The 24,555-nt window shown below is 41.0% G+C and overlaps 1 protein-coding gene across 7 annotated transcripts in view; it reads left to right on the plus strand.

The window, feature by feature from the left end:
- Window positions 1-24,555, plus strand: part of DLC1 (DLC1 Rho GTPase activating protein) — a 341,009-nt gene that overhangs the window by 145,704 nt on the left and 170,750 nt on the right. For 6 of the 7 annotated variants that reach the window (XR_005599260.1, XM_039541306.1, XM_039541310.1 and 3 more), the window contains one exon: window positions 2,485-2,518. Coding sequence is in view for 5 of the 7 variants with exons in the window: in XM_039541306.1 (XP_039397240.1) it covers window positions 2,485-2,518 (34 nt within the window). In the remaining 2 variants the exon portion in view is untranslated. Of the gene's footprint in view, window positions 1-2,484; window positions 2,519-9,821; window positions 9,943-24,555 lie in introns of those variants that run through there. The other variant, XM_039541313.1, reaches the window with a different exon arrangement.

Below are 24,555 nucleotides of genomic sequence, written 5' to 3' on the forward strand. Positions count from 1 at the left end.
AAGCGGTTGGTGACATTCTATTGCCTGGGTTATACTGGAGATCAAACTAGATGATCATAATGGCCTCCCCTTGCCTTAATATGTATGGGAGGGTGGAAGTAGACAAAAGTATGCTCATAGTCTTTAAATTTGAACTCTGGCAGAAGTTCATTCTTCACACACACACACACACAAATTAGAAGGAACACTGGAGTGGTGGATTAAAATGGAAAGTTCAATGTTGCAGAAAAAGGGGGATGTAATAACTGTATACAATTATGTGAAGGATGTAAACACCAAGGATTGTTTAGGGTGGTACAGAGACTTATCATAATTAAGAAATGGAAAATTCTGAATAGAAGAAATACATCCTAAGGTGAGATCTTTTCAACCATAGAATAGTCTTACAAAGGAAGATAAATGTTACCTCCTCCTTCCACCACTCCCCCAGCCTGTGTGTGCCTTTTATTTACATGAAGCATCCCATGTGATATATATTGATTTAGGTACAATATATAGGAATGTTTAAAGTGTGCCTTATCATACATTCTGGAGCCCTGGATGTAACTCAAAAATATGAGGAATATTACACTCAGGTGCAGTACTATAATTTGCAATGTAGTTTATAAGCTCTCTGAAGCAGAGACTGTCCTCTTTATGTGTCTGTACAACACCTCGCACGATGGGGGCATGAACCTTGACTGTTTCTTAGGTGCCAACATAATACAAATAATAATAAAACAAAAGACAATTGGTGGATTCCCATTGCTTGGGACATGTAAAAGTAAGCTGTAAAAAACACTAAATATAACACTTTATATTAAGGGTTCTCTTATAAAGAATGTTTGAAGGATTCCTAAATGATTGATTAACATTTTAATATTTGATTAACCCATTGGACTCTATGCTAACAATTGATTATCTGTAACCATGGTTTACAACCATTTACAGCATCTTCTGCTGATGCGCTTAAAATCATCACACTCTATGGGTGGAACCCTGGCCCGATTGAAGTCAATGGGAGTTTTGCTACTGATGTCAGTGGGGCCAGGGTTTCACCTCTCACCTCTGTAAAATTATTATAACATCTATTAACCCCTTGTAAATTGTTTTTAGAAATTGTTTATTAGAGTAGTGACTGGAGGCCCCAACCGAGATCAAGGCCCCATTGTATTAGATGCTTTACAGCCATAGTGTGAGAGACTCCCTGCTGTGAAGAGCTTACTGTTTTAAACAGATGGGACAACAGAGGGTGGGAGGGGAAACAGAGGCACCAGGACAGGCAGTCATTTGTCCAAAGCCAGTTAGTAACACTCAGATCTTCTGGCTTCCAATCCAGTGCCCTATCCACTGGACCACAGTGCCTCTCAGTTATTTATAAAGGTACCTATAATATAAATTGTGACTGAAAAAATATTGGAAGGAACAATCATGTACTAGCAAGGGGATGGCCTAAATGGCACATCTTGTCCAACTTCTATGACTTTATGATCAAGAACAGTTGTAAAGTGAATAAAAATTAAATAATTGGAGTAGGTGTTATGGTTTATTCTCATTTATTTCTAACCCAAACATTTCACAGTCCAGCAGAGCTGAGGACACAAAAACAGAATCTGTTAGGGAGTGACTCAAAAGAGGGAATACAGAATTTAACCATTCTTCCTCATGTACTGAACTGTTATAGCGAAAGACTGAGTAACCTTTCCCAAACCTGAAGAAGAGCTCTGTGTAAACTTGAAAGCTTGTCTCTATCATCTATAGAAGTTGGTCTAATACAGTAGAACCTCGGAGTTACGAACACCTCGAGAATGGAGGTTGTTCGTAACTCTGAAATGTTCATAACTCTGAACAAAACATTATGATTGTTCTTTCAAAAGTTTATAACAGAAAATTGACTTCATACAGTTTTGAAACTTTACTATGCAGAAGAAAAATGCTGCTTTTAAATGTCTTAATTTAAATGAAACAAGCACAAAAACAGTTTCCTTACCCCTTGTCAAATTTTTTTTAAACTTTCCCTTTATTTTTTTAGTACTTTACGTTTAACACAGTACTGCACTGTATTTGGGGTGGGGGAAGGTTGGGGGTTGTTGGGTATTTTTGGTCTCTGCTGCTGCCTTATTGTGTACTTCCAGTTCCAAACGAGGTGTGTAGTTGATTGGTCGGTTCGTAACTCTGGGGTTCATAAGTCTGAGGTTCTACTGTAAAAAGATATTACCTCACCTACTTGGTCTCATCATCATTACCTTCATTCTCCCTTTATATTTGTTCTCCACTCATTTGTTGCTGCTTCTTCTCCCCCCCAAACCCCCCCCCCCCCCCGCCCACATGACAGCATAAGCCATTTGAAGTGGAGATTATGTCTTCACATGTGATTGTAGAGTGCTTACAACACAGAGACCTGAGTTCCATTCAGAGCCTTTGGACACTATCACAATCAAGATAAATCAATAATAATGTTGTTACCTTTTCTTAAATGCAAACTTTTTTTTTTTTTTTTTTTAGGCTATGCCAGTCATTTCAGAAAAGGAGAAGGCTGGTGAGTAAACATTTACTTGTTTTCTCTTCTTCTTGTATTAGTTTCCTGGAATGTTAGCTACTTATCCCAGTGGCAAAAGGCAGGCGTAAACTAGGCTTACTTTGGAATGTTCAAGATTATAGACCTGACAAATCTCTGTGCAAATATCACTCTTTGCATCCTGAACTGGAACTGTCTCTTTTTGGGCAAGAGTCACATAGTGTGCATGACACTAGCAGAGAGGTCTGAAAGTATTCTACACAGCATCAAATGAACCTACGTTTATCCTTGGTATTCCAGGTGCTAACTTTCTGCTTGTTGTTAAAAGCTATTGTGATGTATTTGAAGTCTTGATAAACAAATACTGAAGACAATGGGACTGTTCACCTGAGCTAGGAAAGCAGGATTTATCCCATTGACTGGATCTTTGCTGTCTTAATAGTGGATAACAGGGAATTATGGTCTTCTGGAGTGTTTTATTGTAGATGTTCCTTGTGCAAAAACAGTTAAGCACCTCTACAATATTAAGGGACTACTTTTGTATCAGTTTGTGGTATTTATGCTATCCGAATGCCATAACTATTCTGATTTGATTATGTGGCAGTATTAGAAGTGGTCATAGTAGTGCCCAGATGTTGTGAATTGGCTGTATTGTTGCCGTAAATGGTAGAGTATTTTGCACCCCCAAAAACCTCTTGCCGTTTAACTCAAAGTACAGTTTATGTGGGTATCTTTTGTACTTCTTTTTACTGATAATTTGTGTTGACACCCATTAACTATAGCATTAAAATGACTTTCAAATGTTCATAGGAATGTTTAGACACCACTTGGAGTTTGGTTTCTGATGTTTGTGACATTTTCAGGGCTGGTGGGTTTGTTTGGGTTTTTTGGGGGGGTGGGGGGGAGAGGTTGTCTTTTTGTTGTTTAGCTTGCTGGTTAAGCAATGTTCAGAAAGAAAAGCTATGTTAAAGCAGCTGGTTTTCCAGGATGTCACTAGCAATTTTAGCTGGTAAAGTTCACAGTAATTCCCAAAACTATGTCCAATATTTAACAAGACCATAACTTGTAAAATTTGCAAGAGGACTTCTTCTTTTGTGGTGGTGGTGGTGGTGGTGGTGTTACTGTTAAAGTGGTCATCAAGAGGTTACTCAGAGTATTATGAATTGTTGGAGTCATGCTCCATCCCTCCCTTACTTGCTCTTTTAATTAGTATGTGTTTTTCCCCCCAACTGTGTTTGTATATAGTTGAATAAAGCAGCACATTCCCAGCCTTCAGTATTGTAAGTAGAATGCGTTCCTTGTGCACTGAGTGGCCCTTACAAAACTGGTGACAAGAAAGAACATAAGAATGGCAATGTATGGGAAACTTGGAGTTTAATGCAGGAATGTATGGAAAGATCGGGTACTGTTTTCTTGCAAATGAGATTATAGATAATGGACAAAAAGAAAGCAATTTTCCTCAGTCTCTGTGGCAATAAAATCTACTTTCTCTCTTAAGGAGTTTGTTAGAACCTCAGACACCAGAAGTTTAGAACACCTGCAAAAGAGGTTAACAGAGCGCTGCACATCAAAGCCAAACATTATTGTGGAATGTTTCAAGTTTCCTAGTAGAATGCGGAGGCCAGGTGAAAGTGTACCTGTATATGTGACAGAGCGAAAAAGATTAACAGAATATTGTTCATTCAGAAATGTCCTAGAGGATATGCTGTGAGACAGATTTGTTTATGGCATTACTAATGAGAGAGAATTCACAGAAAATTCCTGGCAGGGGAGAGCTTACCCTGGCTCAAAGCAGTAGAAAGCGGAACAATAGAAGCAGCAGTGAGAAACTTACAACATTTGCACTTAGAGCAAATCATACAGATTCAATAAAGAAAATGCAAAGGAAGCTGGAAGGGACTCCAGGTTCTGGAGCGGTGTTTCCACTGTGCATCAGTGCAAAGCAGGACTGAGCCCACTAGTGAATACTGGAGTGATCCTGCGTCCTACACCAGAGAACCTGTCTGGGTGGTAGGTTCTGTGCTAAGCCCCATAAAATATAAAAGCCAAAAAAGGAAAGAAAATAAAAAGTTACTGGTTCTGGGAATCTGGGGACAAAGGCAAAATCTGCTAGAAAAAGATTGGTTACAAGATCTAAAACTGAATTGTAGGAAATATTTGGATGAGACCCTAGCAAAACACCAGCACTCCAGGAAGTCTTGGGTGCTCATACAGTCATTTTTAAAGAAGGATTTAAGACTTTGGAAGGTTTAACAGCCAGGATTTATATCCAAGATGGTGTCAAACCAAAATACTTTAAAGCAAGATCAGTTCCTTATGCCCTCAGAGAAAAGACTGAAACTGAGTTAGATATGCCCTTCTTTTCCAGCTAGTGACGGACAATGTCATGGCAAATGAGAAGGCCCCAGCCCCTCAGAACACAACTGAGCCATGACCACTGTGCTGAGTGCTCTACAAATACAAAGCAAAAAGACAGTCCCTGTTCCAGTGCTTAATTTGTAAAGAAAGAGGGGCCAGGGCTCAAGCAAGAATGATAATACTGTTCCTAGAATAAAATGATGTCCTCCACGCAACATGACCTCATACGCGCCATACACGAAAGGTCATGCTTTCCATGCAAGTGTAGAATTGCATTCCTTACTAAATGCCACTGACATTCTGCCACAAGAGGTGAAAATGGTTGCTGGCTGAGCCCCAGCAAACCCCAGCACAAATTAAGCTCTTCCCTGCCCTGAAGAGTTTTTATAATCTAAATAGATAAAACAAACTCAGGGGGGTGAAAGGGGTACAACACACAAGCAAAGTGAGCAATGAGGTGGTGGTGGCGGCAAACGTCATGTTAATTCCACTGTTTGGTGGGTTTAGCTAGGAGTTTCACTAAAGGGAAGGAAGGGGGGGGACACTGAGGGGAAGGGGGTGAAGGGAATAGGGCAGTGGAGAAAATGGTAAGAGAAGTGATGCTCTCTTCCAATAGAGTGGCTGCATCTGCTAGGTAATGCCCTAGCGTACAAACTGACAACTGGAATGGTGGACATTTATCTTTTAGTAACATAAGAGATCTCTAATTTCAACCATCTAGCAGCTATCAGATAGTAATGACTTTTTTGTTCACTATTCACAATATTTTAACCATACCCCAAATAGCAACTCCTGTATAAGGCAGTCAAATCTCTTTAAAAACTTGAATTAATCCTCATAACCATCATATAGTGAGGCAGTATCATCCCAATTTATTATATGGAGAAACAGAGGCACAGTGAGAGTTGTCCAGGGCAGGGGCGGCTCCAGGCCCCAGCACGCCAAGCACGTGCTTGGAGCGGCAAGCCGCGGGGGGGGGCTGCCAGTTGCCACGAGGGCGGCAGGCAGGCTGCCTTTGGCGGCTTGCCTGCGGAGGGTCCGCTGGTCTCGTGTCTTCGGGGGACCTCCCGCAGGCACGCGGACCCTCCGCAGCCAAGCCGCTGAAGGCAGCCTGCCTGCCGTGCTTGGGGCGGCAAAATTCCTAGAGCTGCAGATAGTTTTCTGTAGAGCCAGAAATAAAATCACGGATCTTCTGACTTCCCGTCTTATTCTTCAGCCAAAAGACCATGTTTTCTCTCACTGTTAACCTGGGCTAGACATGAGGTGAAAGACTTTTCAGCCCATAATTAGTCTGTAGAGGCATGTAGCTCACACACACATGCTTAACATACACAATTTCCTCTCTCCCTTTTTCCCCAGATTAGAGTTTAAGCATATTATATTGGGTTTCTCTTTTTTATTTATTTTTACAAACAAAAGCACTTTCTTGTCATTCAGGGCCAAATGTCCAAATGTGACTGATTAACTTTTGGCTACCAGAAATACATGGGTCCCCAGCACACATGCAAAACACCAACTTGATCAAACAGAGGAGTGTTTGTGCATGGAGAAGTGCTCACCTTGTTTTCAGCTAGTTTGCAGATTGTACTTGTTTTGTTAGCAGCTGCAATGGGCATGTATTTGGGAGCGAGTCATATGTAACCCACCCTCCACTCAATGTGGCACTCTGTATGCCTCTAATGGTGATTGGGCCTCATCTTTATCCAGTGGAGCTATATCTTTTAGCTCAAGGAATAGAAGCTCATGCTTTAAGATCCCGAGATTACAGGTTCTGTCCCTGCTGCCAATAACCCACACAGAACTGCAGTGTTACACATAAATCACAAGAGATAAAGCCATGAGTGAATTAGGCAGGATCTCAAAAATAATGTTCTTAAAGCTTTTTATACCACTTAGTATAAACTGTCTACATGTTTACAATTAAACATTACAAATAAAATAAAAAAGCCTTTGAAGTTCAGTTACTCATTCCATTAATTAACAAAACTGCTTTTGTTTATTTTGCTACAAACAAACCAAAATTGTAAATACATTATAGAAAAAAACTACATAAGTATCCTTGTGTTAGGATGTTCGGAAAATTGCAGTATACGGAGTTTTTATTCTACCGGAACCTGTTTACTAACTTGAAATTTCACTCAAAAGCTCAAACCAAACCACTTTTGACATTCTGAAAAGTTTATTATAATAATAAATTGCATTTGTTCCTTTTTTTCCCAACTTTGCACTACCTGGTTTCATCCAGGACTGAAAAGGGAAATAAAGAAATACAGAGTGAGTCCGTTCTTTCAGGTTTTCTCGTTCAGAAATGTGGAAATCTAATTTTAAAAAAATTGTTTTCCCAAGGCTTCCTATTATAAAGGTGCCAGAGAATTAGTTCTTTCAGGTGCTTTACTGAACTAAATTGTCAAATCTTTGGAGGTTCACACGTCACTAATTATATGTGTTTATGCACAGTTGTTACTTATTTTCATTAAATATTTTGTCCATTTTGTATTTTTGCCAGCTAGGAGAAGGGCTTAGTCTATATAGAGGAGAAACTGTCAGCTAGATTTGTGGTGGTTTGTTTGTTTGTTTGTTTGTTTTAAAGCCTAGTTGAAATATAATCTGAAAACATTATTACTTTTGTCAACCTCAAGAAGGCTTAAGTGGTTAAAAGTTTTTGCAGTGGAGAGTGAAGAAAGCCTTTTAATTGTGTGGTCACTGTAGCAGGATACTATAAATAAGCAGCCTGCCTGCCTGCTGGTCAGAACGGCCCTTGACCGGGATGTTTTGAGAGCACCATGAATTCTGATTGATTCCATTAATCATTTTGACATTTCTATCAATGGGGAAGGGGTTTTAAATTAAAGGTTTTAAAGCTGAAGTTAACATCAAGGGCTAGATCGTGCCTAGGTCTAAGACATCCAAACAGAGAAAAAAAAGATATGATATTCCCTGCATAGCCGCCTCATATATCTTGGCTCATACATGGAGGGGAAAGCAGGAGCTATGTGCCTGATACCCCACTTTATCCCTACTATATGGGTCAGGAGTAGGAGAATCTTGACTCTGGCCCTATAGCATGGCAACCAATAGAACAAAGCCAATAAGAGGGGCAAAGTAATCTGGGAAAGGAGTAGAGCAGATTACTTCCTTGAGGTGCAAGCTCCTCCTGAGGTAATGTGCTATCCCTTAATCTGGGCCAGATCCAGTCTAGCCTTAATAAATATTGATTTGCTCATGAATTTACCTGATGAAACTCCATAATATTCACTGTTTTAATAATCAATTTTTCCTGTACATATAGTAGCTGTCAGATAGATAGTATTTAAGCTCAATGTACAATTAGCAACCTTAACTTACAGTTAGTGACCTGGGTATAAGCTGCACTCTATTTATTATGTAAACAGAATATGTTTGTAATTAGGTATGAGCTCAGACCAATCCAAACACTGAGGAAACTGGGCTTTGAAATCCATATCCATATTTTGCTGCTTGGATCCATCTCTGGTTTTAATTATTCATAATTAAAATAGCCAGACTGAATAGACTGTTCACAGTGTTATTGGTACTACCAAAATATTCCATCTTACTTGAAATACTAAAAAATGCTACGGAGTGCAGATTTTAAGACCACCTTTTATTCACAGGGCTTCTTGTGGAGGTAGTATTCAGCATAAGTAAATGTACCTGAGTCTGGCTTTTTATGTTTCTCAAATACATGATGTTCCACTCTTGTCTACATTGGAATAATTTTACTTCTAGGGGCAAGAAAATATATATATATTCCTCTCTGAAACACATGCTACCTTTGAAATTTCTGGTCAATAGAAAGTCTTTGAGTGTTCACCAAATGCAATACTAGTAATATTACAATAGAATGTAGCAATCAAACACTTTCTTGTGGCAGACAGCAGAATTTGGAAAAAATGACCAAGTTTTCCTGTGTCTGTATCTGTTTTAGACTTTTAGTAAATACACTGTGTAATGAAGCACAGACTCAGTGTTCTTGGGTGTTAATTTCCCTGGTAGCCTTTGATCTGTAAGTAGGATAAATACAGAGATGATAAAAGAGACCTTAACTGCAGGGTATTTCCCCTCTCAGGCTCTAATCAACAGCGTCAGGCAGCTGAGGATCTTCAATGTGCTGCCACATGGTGAGATGAGCTGCAGAATATAAAGTGATTGAGTGATGACAAGATGGGTCAAGACTGTATGTGAGAGTTCTTAGCAGGAAGAACTTTAAAATTCAGTAGCAACAGGTTCTTCTGTCAGTAAACAAGACACACAAGCCCAACTGCCTGGCGTGCTGGGGAGAGCTCTTTAATTCTGTTCTAATCGGAGTGCTAACTGAAAAACAAAATACACTATACTGTCTTTACAGATGTGTTCAAGAGTCAGAAAATCTTATTACCCACTTAGGCTGGACATGGGCAAGAATTCCAAGTTCATTGCAGAAAACAGGTTGAGTTTTTAATACATATGGCTTCAAAAATGCACTGAGTCTGCAATTTATTTGTATAAGACTTGTTAGCTGGCATACTTTTTTTAAGTCATTTAAGTTGTGTCATCACATAGCCATTCTGAAACTTGGATCAAACTGCTGCATGAAAAATTGGGTCTTGCTGACTGAATTGCATTGCTTTGCAGATATGCAGAAATTCAAGCAAAACATGTTAACTTACTAGTAACAAATCAGTATCCCAGTCAGAGGAAAATTTTTACATAGTAGTAATGTGCAGGCTATATGACATGCTCTATCTGGCACTATAGAATATACTGCATGAGTTCAAACAGTCCTTCCTCCATTTCAGTAATTTCATATCTATTTCTAGCAGAGCAGTTGTACAGTAGCAGTTGCTCTTGTGACAACTTGATTTGAGGTACCGGTTAGTTCTTGGCTATCAGATAATCTTTCATCTACAATTGATAGCACATTAGTCTTTCCCCAATAGTATTATTTTAGTTAATGTTTGTTTTCCAGATAAAAATGTCAGGTGAGCAGTCCTCATCTTCCAGATTGTCATTCTAAAGAACAGCTACAACAATGCTGTTTGAATTTGCATGGATGACTGCCAAAGATCAATAAATGCTAACGGACATATTTTGCATTTCACTGTTCTACTGACAATTTATGTGATCTCATTACTGGAAAGAAGGTTTGTGATGCCTCTAGTTGCTAGAGGCTGGCATTTCATGGTGAGGTTCCTGACAACACTTTTTTTAAAGGATGTGAAATAATTGATACCATTGTTTGTGGAAGCTTTTCATAATACATGGATTTGGATATTTTTTTAGCAGTGTTGTTAATTTAGCTGCCATAGTTGCTTCTGTGAATAATTACTGTACTTACGTTCCATGCTGTGTTCATTCTGAGAGAGAAGCTCCTAAATCCCATGTGAATGCCCTAACCACTAGGCTGAGGATATAAGAAGGAATGGTTAGTGCCCACACAGCCTCCACCTCCTGGCCATTTTGTGAATGGACAAAATTATTTGTGTCAAATTTTGTGAATAGTTTTGGGTTGACCAAAACTGCACCTTTCGTCAAATAAACTAATCATTCTAAAAATTTCTCCCAGCTCTATATTTCACCCCTTTGAACATTGACTAATGAGCAATTCCCCAGTAGCATATAAGCTTTTGAGAACCAAGTTACAAAGCTGAGATACAGATCTGGATTAAAATTTCTCCAAAATGTAGAAGGTGCTTAGATTTTGTGTTAGTCTGACATCAACAGAATCATGAAGTCTTGCAAATGTTTTCTTTTCCTGCAAAATATTCCATGTTTTTCTTGTTCTGTCACATCTCACAACACAGTATGACTATCACAAAAATGGGAAAGAGATCCAAAAGTCTTCCACAAAACCTTGATACAAACTCTGCGAAAGGAGTCAAATGATATTAAAGTAAATCCCAATGTATATGATAAAAAGCAGAATCTCTGAGTTTCAAATACTTCAGAATTATTTATCCAGCTGCTGTCCACCCCATCTCCAGCTGCCGTTTTAACTCCTTCCTATGTGTAACTTTTATAAGACTTTATGTAATGATCTCTACAACTTCTTTGTTCAGTCTTTTTTAACCAGGGTGTTTGGTTTTAGAGGCCTCATTTATTATTTCAGGTTTGTTGTAAAAGCAAAATAGAAAAGACTAGTTCATTGCTATATGGATAAACAATATGAAAAAAAATCCTTTAAAACTTTTATTTAATTCTTACTGCTTTGAAAACAAGTGCCACACAACATGTTAATATTATATTTTTCAGACGCCACTAAGTAGCTAATTTGTCCCATTCCTTCTTTCATAATTTTCAATGAACTCTAGAAATGGCGACAAAGAGAAGTTCAATTGAGTTATCAGAGGCCCTGTCTTCTGAGCAAAACGAGCAGATAATTCTGTTCACATTCTAACTGGAAATTTCATACTTGTAAATGCTTACCTGTATGTTGTTTATATAAGGATTATATGAATCATGGGAGCAACCTTAGATATAAATTAACAAAGATTTTTAGTATGGGGATTATAGCTGACTTGTAAGATACTTGGCTTTCCGGCAGGGAACATGCTGCTTCTTAAAAAACAAAACCAAACCTAATATATTATTGGATAATTATAGGTAAGGTGGGTTCACCTGGCAGGAATAAAGATGTATAGAGCTGTATCTGAGCAATTCACAGCTGCTGGGCATTGCACTAAATCTTTCAGCTGTCCTTTCAGTGTCAAACCTAATGTGTGTTTTTAATGCAATACATACTTTTGTTATGACAAGGTACTTATTATCAAAGAGCTCTGTGTGGTGTGAAAAAAACATACATTAACACTGAACTGAGTGTTTTAAACATGTTTTAACGTTAAGAATGTACATTTTACTGTGCAGTGATCCACCATAAAAATGTCTCATAATAAGCCTTATCTATCAATTAAATAATACCACATTCAAAATCTCATAATTAAAGCATTTTTCTGTCCCAGCAAAAATGGGAAAAGTGAGAGGACTGTGTTATTTTCAGCAAACTGTCATTTATTTTTAGATAAATTTTTATTTAACAATTTAATGATCATTTTAAAATCATTTAAAAACAAGTTAGTTTCCAAACACTGGTCTGTATTGTACATAGCACTTTACTTATAATATTTTGGGTGGGTAGCTGTTATTACCAGCTTTATTTATTTATTGGCATAGTAGTGCTCATATCATCCAACCTAGGTTGGGGCTCTATTGTACAAACCCATGGTAAGTCCATACCCGTGGAGTACCTGCACTGGACATCCGCCCCACACTTAGGGTGTATGTTGCAATACATTATGTAATTCCCTTCATGCCTCACATCCACAAAGCCCTCCCTGAAACCACTGTGGGGAAGGTGAAAACCCCCCACGCCACCTAGGTCAATCTGGTGGTGAGGGAAAAATTCCTTCCCAACCCCCCTAAAAAAAGACAGCTAGTGCAATGCCCACAGCAACTCCTTCTAACCCTTCCAGTCCAGGAGATGAGTCAGCATCACCATGCTGAAACATTTCCCCCTTTTTGCAGCAGCTTCTGATCTCTTTCCCCTCACACCCCACAACCCATAGAGCACTGTTCCCTTTCTCTCGGCCAGCTGGCCAAGAGCCTTCCCTCCCCCTGGGGTGACCAGGTGTCCGGTTTTCAACTGGAACACTGGGTCAAAAAGGGACCCTGGCAGCTTTGGTCAGCACTGCCGACTGGGTCATTAAAAGTCCGTTCAGTGTTGCTGCGGGGCTAAAGCAGGCTAGTCCCTACGTGTCCTGGCACTGCGCTACATCCCGGAAGTGGCCAGCAGGTCTGGCTCCTAGCGTGGTGCCATGGGACTCCATGCACTACCCCCACCCCAGCACTGGCTCCGCACTCCAATTGTCTGGGAACCGTGGCCAATGGGAGCTGGGGGGGCGGTATCTGTAGGTGAGAGCAGCACACTGAGCCTCCTGCCCCCCCCCCCCCAGGCACCAGTGTTGGTGGCTGCTTCTAGGACACACGCAGTGCAGTGCCAGGACAGGCAGGCAGCCTGCCTTAGCCCCGCTGCATCACTGACCGGTAGCCTCCCAAGGTAAGCCCATGCCCCAGCCCTGAACCCCCCAAACCCAGAGCCCTCTTGCACCCCAAATCCCTCAGCCCCACCCCCAGCCTGGAGCCCCCTCCTACACCCTAAACCCCTCACCCAGGACAGAGCCCTCACCTGCTCCACACCCCAACCCCCAACCCAGAGCCCCCTTCCACACCCTGAACCCCTCATCCCCAGCCCCACCCCAGAGCCCTTAACTCCCCACACCCCAACCCCCTGCCTCAACCCACTGTCCCCTCCTACATTCCAAATCCCTCAGCCCCACCCACCAGCCTGGAACCCCCTCCCACATCCCAATCCCCGCCCAGTGAAAGTGAGTGAGGTTGGGGGAATGAGCCACCGAGGGAGGGGGAATGTAGTGAGTGGAGGCGGGGCCTCATGAATGGGTTGGTAAGGGGCGGGGCTAGGGTGTTCAGTTCTGTGCATTAGAAAGTTGGCAACCCTACATCCCCCCGCTTAAAAGTGTGGTGTGGTCATTAGAGCACATCCCTTCTTGAGTCATGTTCCCCACCAAGAAGGAAATGCCAGGTACTGCAGACTAGTTACTTGCATTGTGTAGGCAACAGGATCACAGGCCAGCCCAACTGGATGGGGCAACAAGGTAGGAACCTTGCAGGTAGAAACTATGGAGTGTTGCAAAAAGCATATAATGTGAACAGGTTTTTGCTCTTGAATGCTTTTGCACCAATTTCATGAGAATTTTGTCAACAAAATTTCAGCTTCAGGGAATTTTCAGTAATTTTTGTGTGGCTGTAACATTTTTAAAGTTTGCAAAATACATCAAAGTGCAGTTTAATTCACCTGAGTGTTACAAAGAGAGGACTGGAAATGTTGCTAACCTGTAGACACAACTAATAGATGGTGTGTATACATTTGGATTCAGTCCTGCTTAACCTCACTCTACTCATGTGAGCAAGGATTAATCCCCTGAGTAAGGGTTTGCTAGATTTAGACTCTGAAACAAATAACTTCTTAAAAGTCTAACTGGCAGAACTGCCTCTTTAGTTTACCCAGTGGTTATTTGTTTAAGGTCTAAATGCCAATGGAAACTACTCACTAGGAACTGAAGCAGTCACAGTGCTTCAGGTTGACAGGAAACTGCACATTTTTGGCAACTGATTTGGGAACACTGGACAAGTACAGTATTTCTCCAAAATGCATGTTTCAGTAGAACTGGAAGGCAAAAGGGGAAGTAATCAGGGATTTTAATGAATGCCAAACTACAGGCCTGAAGTTAGAGAACAGTAGTCAAAATACCTGCTCCAACAGCACCCCCCCCCCAAAAGCTTGCTCTTGGCAAGCTGCCTAACTCATGATCTTGTCCAAGAATGAATGTCAATCTGTTGATTGACTTAAGTATAAATATATTTAAAGAACAAAGTTATTTATTTCATCAGATATAACTTCATCATACTGTATTTCAGGCAACTATGTCAGAAAAAAAATTTGTAAATTGTATACAAATCTGTTAAATAGAATGACTGATGATCACTACCCATTAAACAGCAATGGAAACGAAATATTGGGTTGGAAATCAAATTACAAAATTGGACCAAAGCATGTGAATTAACTAAAAACATTTCCACATGTTCCAGGCATAAGTTAATATATTTCAAATTCTTATATGGCACACATATCATTCTAATAAAATGGCATCATGGATGAAATCCCAACCCCATTAAAGTCAATGGGTATTTCCCACTGACTTCACTGGGCTCAGGATTTGACCCTGTATATGGATAAAATATATCCCAAATGTTACCCAAGATGTAAAATTAATCTCATATATATTAATCTTCTATATTTTCCATTTAATATAGAAGCATCTAATAACTGAATAATTTTTGAGTCTGTCAGTAAAATTCTAAATATAGCATAGGCATATTGAAGCTTTATCTCTGTTATGGTTTTTTTCTGTACTTGATGATATTTGCACTGAGCTCAGTGAATTTATTATATAAATGTCTTTTCCACTTGGCAAGCATTGATTATATAATCAAATTATCATCAATTTAAGGGCATTCTATGTTTCACCTCTGTGGAAGAAGTAATCTACAAGAAACATAGTGATATTAAAAAAATCTTTTTTTTTAAATTAGACAGGAGCTCAAAATCTGTAAACATATCTTTAAATTACACCACAGTCAGCCCATTCCCTGAATTAATGGGTAGACTAAAGACTTTAAAAAAAAATAAAATAAAAAGAAGGCAAATGCAAATTATAACCAAAGACTTTTGTAAAACTTCCAGAGTTGTTTATAGCTGGAATAAATACATAACTGTAGCATAGTATTATTTCTTAATGATGAAGTATAAATGAACATTGGGAGACGTTTTCAGTTTGAGAAGTTGCTATATTTATTAACTTCTGTAGTGGATTCCACAGGCATTTCCAATAAGGCAATGTATGCCATATATAAGAGAAACTACAGGGAATGAGAGTCAGACTTTTTTCATAAAGGATACCTAGATATAAAACTTTAGCAGAGTAAATTACATTTAGCTACATTAAAAGACTGAGAGATAAGAAATGAGCCATACTGATATTTTTTCCAGGATAAAAGTTATAACTTCAGTAAGCCAAGCTAAATCTACTGATCCACAGAAAGAATTCCACATCTGGAAAATCTTTACTACATCTGTGTTGAGTTTTTATGCTTTCTACTGCTTTCTTCACCAGTTCCCATGACTCCAACTTACCTCTGTCTTGTTTTCTTAACAAAAAAGCATTTTGTTGTGTAAGTGCACTGCAGTTCAGCTAAAATTAGAGTGATCATTTCATTTCCTGGGATCTGTTACCTAAGATTCCTTACCTTCATCTTCACCAAATGAGACCCCAAAAAAAGCAAGCTTGAAAACAAAGTGATACAAAATGAGACAAAATAAGCTACATACAGATTTAACTTTGAGAGACATTTTAGGCAGTAATTTTGTTTTATCTCGCTTGTTTTTAATGGCTGTCAACATCTGATCCTCTTTTTTTCCACCTCTGACTTAAATCAAGGAAAATGAACAACTTGTATCATTCTCTGGTATGGACACAGCTTTGATTCTGTAAACTAAAATTAATGGATGATTTTAATGTAAATGGCAGAGCTTATAGACACTAGAAAATGTATGTTTATAGAGATTCAGCTTAATTCATCCCAGGTGGAAACAGATATCGACCCTTGTGAAGGCCTTAAGTGAGCAAGAGATTGCAGCAACACAAAACAGACATAACTGCTTCTCCACCATGATCCTTACAATGCCAGCACTGCTCAAAAGGTGAGCAGTGATGGACGGCCTGTGTTGCCAGGCCAGCCAGGGGAGAGTTGATTTTTATGAAGTAATGTACAGCAATTAACAGCTGATGATTCCCTAACCATTCAGAAATCCTGAGGAAGGCAGCTGCAAAAGTACCACCATCTACCCCCGCCCCCCCCGCCCAACCCCCCGATGTAAATGGAGGTGCATTTCATTTGCCATTTCAGAGAAGGTTTTAGGTGCAGAACTAATGCCTCTGACAATGTGGGTCCACCAGACATATCCCCACCTCTGTGGAGGGGAGGCAAGCTGACAAGGGTGCTACCTGACATTTTGAGGGTGCAGTAGTGGTAGGAGAGCCACTCGGCTAACATTCCATGGCTTTGGGAGAAGTCTGTCTCCCTCCTTTCCCCCAGCCCCATCAATCCATATTGACCTCTCTCACACTAGCCAGTTTACTCAGGTTAGTCTCTGGGGGAAAGATTTGGTTTTAAAATCCAGCAATAGTCCATTTTGGGGATGAGCTGGTTGAATGGGGTTTTACCCCGATGTCTCCCAATGAAAGTCCCAGAGATGAATGCCACACGCAATACTTTGAAAATGTGTCACAAAGAGACTAGTCTACTTACATTTTGTCTTCTAACACAAATGTCTCAGTGTCTGAATAAAAAAATTGGTCTCACAAACCCTCCACCTCCCCCATGCTTTCCTTGACTGAGTCATTGTCAGATTTATTTTTTTTTAACTTTTACTAAAAATGGAAATTGTGGAGAGCGATTGTTTTCACTGGAATTAAAGGCCCAGGTGGTGGTATGTGCTGGGCCTGCAAGCAGTGTAGCTATTATCATCATTTGGGGAAGGGAAGAGGAAAAATCAGTAATCTAGAACATCAGATGCACCAGTCTCTACTCAACACTTCTGTTAGGAAGGCCAAAGCTGGCATTAGGCCACCGTTATGCCTCTCACCCAAGGGCTAGCTCAGCCCCTGGCATAACTGTAGAGGAAATTCAGGACTCCTCTAATTTCTGGCAGCTGGTAACGGCTGGGACACTAGACAACCCTGGGATTGTTAGAGTGCAGCACTCTCTAACAAGGTCTGTCCTGAAGTAGGAGGTTGGAGAGGACAGAGTAGAGCCTCAGGACAGTTTTACAGCCTTTTGTGCCTATATCAAAAGGGTATGTGGGAGCCAGTCTTCAGCCACAACTAAAGCTCTGAAGCTGCAATAATTTTTTCTACTCTGCCTGAGCTCTCACTCCATTGGGGCAATAGCTAGTGCAGCTACAAAGTGATTGATCCACTGAATCCCCACCCCTAATTGCCTGTATGACAAACTAGGCAAAGAGCTGGGTTCCACAGCATGCATGGAATATATATATCCTACTCAGCCTCCCAAAATCTTCCCCCATTCCATCACTTATGCTCTGTATGGAGTCCTTCACAGTCCCAGAACAGGGGGCAAGATTTGCTTTTATCACGAATAGACCTTTTCAGATTCCTGATAAAGAGCAGTAGATCCCGGTGAGTATCTGGTAAGCAGCAGATAGCATTGCAGGGCTAATACTTTCCTGAGTTTGCAGCCTTGTCAGATTGCAATCTAAACAGAATAATGCTTCCAAGGGGGAAAAACAGGCAATACTGGGTTATACTGCAGATAGAGCATATTTTGGAATATTCTCCCACAGTACAATGGCAAACCATGAATTCCTGTTTCCTTCCATCATCTGTCCCTTATTATTCTTTGACTATTTAAATTTTCAACATTTTACCCCATAAAAAATTACATAGCTATATTGCCAGATGTGTCCTGTTCATTATCCATAAAATTCCATATGTAAAATACCACCATTTCCATATTACTTACTATATTTAAAAATTAGAGCCAACAGCAGCAGTCAATCATGGCAGGAATGTGGGTGGACTAAGGTTTAATTCATGAAGTGTTTGGTCCTTTTGTGTTATTAAATAAAAGACAAAGTTCCTAGTGCAGGTAAAGGGTAATTCGTATTCCCAGACAAAAACTACTTTGAAATAGAGTTAAGGTTAAGAGTATGTATTAGTAACTGACGGGTAAAAACAACAGAGATGTAATTATCCCCAAAACCAAGCATTACAAGCCCCAAAAATTCAGAGTTAAGGTTATGCTGAAAAGAAATCCAAACCTGTTCAGGTAAGTCAAAGCACCCAGACCATCTTAACTCTGCCCTGCACTGTTAACATCTCAACATTATCACTCTTTTGAACTTCTTCAAACATTCTTTTAAACAGTTTCCCAGGTAGGACCTTTAAAAGTCACATGTTTAATTATCTCAAAGGCTAGAATGAAGATATACCCAGTTACAGAATCTGTTGAAATGAAAGCATTCATTGTGAATTGAGAAACTTTGTCACATTCCATAACTGCGTTTTGTTTTCATTTGCTCTTGGCTTGTTGACAATGCACTCCACTGTAGCATGCAAGATTTTCAGGTTCAAAGCTAGTTGTCTAAAAAGTATTTTTTGTCTTGATTGGAAGGCTGTGGGAATGATGTGAACCCCTAAGAGCTGTGTGTGTTATAACTACATGCATGTGGTCTGAAGCCCACTGTGGGTTCATATTCAAATATATGCTGCTGATGTTTCAAATTACTCCTTTTGAATTAAAATTTAGGTAATTATTTCAGTTTTTCTTTTTCATCATACACAAATTTTGTACCCTTGGATAATGCATACTGCCATATGTATACTGAGGGCTTGGGTATGATTTGTCCCTGCACAGATGGGAGAAGAGTGGGTGCATAAGAAGTAAACAGGCTTTGCATAGGGAATCTATGAGAACTGACATCCTGGCATTAGGATGTGGAGCGCACACACAGCCACTCCCAGGCTGCTATCACATCTTGTGGAATGCAACAGCAGCTTGGCTAACCCCACACTCTCTCTGTAGAGGTTTGGAGCAGTGAAGAAGCTCCAGGACCACCAAACCAAGCCCCAACTTCTCCCTACCGTTGTCTACGCTGTTGCGGAATGATCCATTGAAGAGTATTGCTTCATAGTGTTCAGGGAATGTGGAGCAGGGCCAGCTTTAGGCCGATTCTCCCGATTTGGGCCCTGCACCTAAGAAGGCCTCGCACCCTAAAGAAGAGTGCCTAACTTAGGCTGCTGCCGGGTATTCGAATTGGGCCCCGCACTTACTAGAGCCGGCCCTGATGTGGAGTCCCCATGCATAGGCTCTCTACATCCTGCCCCCAAGCCTGACATGCTCATTGGAATCTCAGCACATCCGCTGCCAGTTAGGTCTTTCCCAGCTGTGTAAAGGATACTGGATTTGCTCACTAATCTGTTCTCCGATAGATAAAATTTTCTGTGGTTCAGAGAATTTTTTTAGAATTTCTAAAAGTATTATGGGTGAAAATCTGGGATATGTTTTTGACCAAACTGCAATGGGAATGGAGTTATAACTGAGTGAGGCATGATTTCTTTATAATTCTCTTTGAATGATAAATTGATTGGATTTCTTGAAATATTGTCTTAAAATTAATCTTGAAAAATTATTATTCAATAATCTTTTCACTTCCAAAGCACAATACGTTTTGAAAAGGGCATAAAGATTTTTCTGTGAGAAAAGTAATAAGAGACTGTCTTGTAAGCACAAACGAGCGAGGCCAAGATAATTCATTATTCAAATTAATGCCTCTGTGATAAAAGTTAATTCTCCACCTCTCATCAAAAAGGTATTTCAGAGCATTTTTGAAAGTTTGTATAAATTTGGACATATTTTTTCACCACTAGATATTTTGAATTTGTTGGCTGACAATATTATACACAAGCTGCTGAACTGTTATAGTTGGGTTTTATTCTTTTATTTTCCCAACTAAAGAATAATTTAATCTAAAACTAACCTAATTAATGAAGATTCTGTGCTCTCATAGACTCATAGTCTCATAAACTTGCTATGTGCTGCTATGATTCCTACAAGACAGAACCTTTTAGGGCATTTTTTAATATTGTAGGACTAAGTCTTGGAGCCCTTCTGTCAATTGCACTATTTACTGCCTCTTATATATTTCTGTTTTATGATATACATTTTAATTTTGTCCCATTTGAAATGTATATTCATATGATATATATGTATTTGATATATATTTGTTTCTGATTTTTAATAACAGCTACTTAGAACTCTGATCTGTTCTCTGTATACTGGGCTAGATGGACCTTTGGGCTGACCCGGTACGACCGTTCTTATGTTCTTATCGTGGCAGCTGTTCTGTTCAACAACTGACTCTGTATTTCAAATAAGCAGTTTACAAGGACAGTATTCTCATTTTAAGGTGTGCAGGGAAGGAGTTGAGGCAAATTCACATGGTTGAGGAACACAATATTTTCCCTTACATCCTTTTTCTTGGAGATTTTCATAGAATTCAGGGAGGTTCTTCATTTTTGGTCCCTGCATGTGTAACTTTTTGCTAGCACACAAGAATAATATGATTAGATTTAACTGGTTTTGCCACCATTTTTTGTAAAAACACCACCACCTTTTATTTCCCCTCCCACAAACACTGTCACACTTTTCTTCAGTGTCATCCATTATACATGGAATGCCTTAAAAATCTCCCCAGATCATCATGAAGCCACTACCCCATCTTCCTTCAAATGGCTTTTTAAAAGTCACTTCTACCACGATGCCTGAATAATGCTGCCAACTAAGCTCGTTCAGTGTATGAAAGATCACCCTTGTATTTCTGTACACTTCCTGCTGCCCCACATTTGTTTGGTGCATCCACCTGTTGGATCTGAACTTAAACTAAGATTGGAAACACTTTGGGATAAGATTTGATATGTTAATACAGAACCTAGCATAGTGGGCCCCTACCTTGTTGGGTCCATTAAGTGTGAATGCAGTACAAATAGTAATAATGATGCTGTCCAGTTAAGCAAAATGAAAAGTTTAACACCTGATTAGAACTGGAAAACATGGTCAAAAATGGTGTGTGTGTGTGTGTGTGTGTGTGTGTGTGTATCAACATAAATAAAATCATATATGTACAGATCCAAATATGACTATGCAGTGTAATGCCTAGAATACAGCAATTCCAATGGACTCAGACACAGAAACCAGATTCACTTTACTGTGGATGTATGAACGCATGTAAGCTGTTAAACTGCATCTGCCAGACCTAAGCTTTTCAGTGCCTAATTATTACATACAGAAACACCTTGAGTGGTACCTGAGCTACTCTTCAGCACCTTTTCTGACACTGTCACAAACATAACCATCCTCAAAACTCTTGAAAACGTATTTCTGATGATATTATGGAAACTCAATCACCCCTTTTAAGACCAGTTCATTACTATGTACCAGATATCTCAGTAGCCCTTTTATCAGAGCTGATTTGCATATTGTGTCATGCAGTAATTCCCAGAAGTACCATTTAATGGTAACTGCTGATAAATTCCTACTGTGTCTAATTTATGTGTATAAATTGAATTGAACCAAAGCCTGGGTCTTGCAAACCCTGGACTTTGTGGAAATCTTGATCTGGATTTGAATTTCACAGTTGTTGCCAATTTCCACAGCTTCTCTTGGGAGGCAATTTCAGTCTGCTGGGGGAGGCCTGTCCTATTCCCAGTAGGGATCAGGACAAGGAGGCAAGGTAGCTTGTTACTGTGGAGGAGCAGCATTGCTAGGGATATGGACTTTGTCTGTCTAAGTCAAGGCTGGGCCTGCTTCAGGGCACTCAACGCCAGCTTGGAATGTGAAAGGAGCCCCCTCTTTGTGAAAACATTTTCTCATGAATTTGTGAAGGAAGGACCTATGTGTATTGATTCCTTGGAGATGAAAGACATAGAAGCATGAGGCCAAAAGAGGCAGCAGCAGCTGAGAGCATAGGTATTCCTGTAGATACTGAAATAGCAAATGGGGAAGCTGGAGATTGGTTTGTGGCAGTGTCCCACAGGAGCATGTGTGACCACAGAAACAGCAGCAAATGGGAACACTTGTGGTGGTGACAAAAACCTGATGAGCCCAGAAAAAGAAAGAAGGATTAGTTGCTGCTTTAGAAAATCCTCTTCGGGCCTGCCAATCATCCTAGGAAGAGGTAACCAAATACCTAGAGGAAAAGTACAGAGGGTCTAACTAGGGTTGCCAACATTCTAATGGCACAAAACCAAACATCTTGGTCCCGCCTCTGCCCCAAGGACCCACCCCCACTTGCTCCATCCCCCCTCCTTACATCACTCGCTCTCTCCCACCCTCACTCACTTTCACCGGGCTGGGGTAGAGGTTGGGGTGCGGGAGGGGGGTGAGGTGCAGGTGCTGGGGTGGGGCCAAGGATGAGGGGTTTGGGATGCAAGGTCCCTGCAGAGCTTACTGCAATTCTCAGGAAGCGGCCGCCAGGCCCCTGCAGCCCCTAGGCACATGGGCAGCCAGGGATGCTCCGCTCGCTGCCCTCATACCCGCAGGTGCTGCCTCCGCTGCTCCCATTGGTCATGGTTCCTGGCCAATGGGAGCTGCAGATCTGGCACTTGGGCGGGGGCAGTGCATGGAGCCTCCCTGGGAGCCACAGGGAGCCTGCCTTAGCCCCAGGCCCCTGCTGCATCGCTGACCAGACTTTTAATGTCTGATAACCCTAGCTCTAAAACAAGGTGTCAGGGAAGGAAGGACCATCACGCTCATGCAGTGTCACTTCAGTTATTTCAGTCAGGCACTGGGAAAAACAGTTACTCTCATGCAATCCCTTTCTTCAAGTTCAGTAGGCCATGGTGTCAAGAGATGTCGTAGTCTGCAATTCTCGAGCAGTCAAGGGGCCAGGAAGAGAGCAGGCACTGAAATGTCGTCATCTGGTAAAGGTGGTAAAGGTGCTGGTCATGGGAGACAGTTTTTTAGATGCCTTCCCTTCAGAGTTTTTATAGTAACAGTTTTGATCATGACAGGGCCATTGAAGAGGGACTTTGAATGTCCAAGCATTAAGACTCTAAATTCCAGCCACTCATGAATGAGGTTGTGACGCTTCTAGGTGTCACCTTGTTAGCACCTGCCTCCAGCGTGAGGGAGTCTTGCCTATGCCAGCTGGCTGTTAGCTCCCTAACACGAACCAGCCTGTCAGCCATGCAAGCACTCTCCTCTGGGCTATCTCAGCCCTACCAGTTGACACTAGATATACCTCACTTGCCAAATCCCTTCAGAGCATGGGCGGTGGAAATCATAGGCTGGGGAAGGCTGTGCCTCCTCAAAAAGCCTGGCATAAACCTGCCCACGCTTTGCCTCCAGGCCTCTTCCTGCAGTTCCTACCTGCTCTTCCGTAGCCCAGGCTGGCTGGTGCTGGGTTGGGCCAACGTGCTGCCAGGACTCGGGGTGGCTGGTGCTGGGGCCATGCCGCTCAGGGCAATGGGACCCCAGCACTCCAGGGCTGGGGTTGGGAGCCCACACAGAGCTACAGGGCTGGGGGTGCTGCGGCCATGCCGCCTGTAGCTCTGGGGCTGGGGTTGGAGGCCTGCACAGAGCTCCAGGCCTGGGAGGGTTTGGGGGGCTGGAGTGAGGTGGTGAGAGGTGGGCCTAGGGCAGAAGGGGAGGGGCCAGGAGCTAGCCTCCCCCAATGGCTGGTTCACCGGCCACCCATGCTTCAGAATATCCCTCTGTGGTATCCAGCCCCTCATCACTGGAAATCCAAAGTCCTCTGTTCCCAAAGGAACAGTGTATCCCAGTTTATCAGTTTTTTCTTAGACCGCCACTCCTGTATCACACACAGCACTGGAGTTCAGTTATAGTCAAACAAATGGAAATGTACTGAAGAAAGAATAGAGATTCAAATTGAAACAACAATCCTAAAATGCGAACTAGGGCCTACCCTTATTAATAGTTACCTTGCCAAATCTAATAAAATTGGGGTGTGAATCTAAGTTCAGTCTTTTGCAGCATTTGTAGTGACAAGGAACCAGGACCCAGTCTTCCATGAATCACCCCTGTGCCTCAAGGTACCTTCCCAGCCTGTGAAATACTGAATCAGTCTTTTGTCTTCACTGACATTGTCATTTCATTTCTTCTCACTGCCAAGTGGTTTTGATATTTATAGTTTCTTTGATGGTTTTCCATTGACTCTTCTGGGTTGTTGCAACAGTGGACAGTTGAGCAATACTTTACATAATCTGCTAGCCTAGCCAGGAGAGGGTGACAATTCCCTTCACTTGAATGGGCCATCACTGAGACATGTGATTCCCTGGTGAGTCCCTTTCACTCCAAGACCATAAGGGCATAATTTTCAATATTGTTACTTTATTCCTTAACTATTATCCATACACATCTTGCAATGATTGAGTATTGATAAGTTACAAGCTTTCAGCAAAGACCTTGCATGCTACTTTTCATGGATAAATACCATGAAAGTGATGTATTAGGTGCAGTGAGTTTGTCAG

This window comes from Mauremys reevesii, linkage group 5 (genome assembly GCF_016161935.1).
Source record: "Mauremys reevesii isolate NIE-2019 linkage group 5, ASM1616193v1, whole genome shotgun sequence".
NCBI classification, from domain to species: Eukaryota; Metazoa; Chordata; order Testudines; family Geoemydidae; genus Mauremys; species Mauremys reevesii.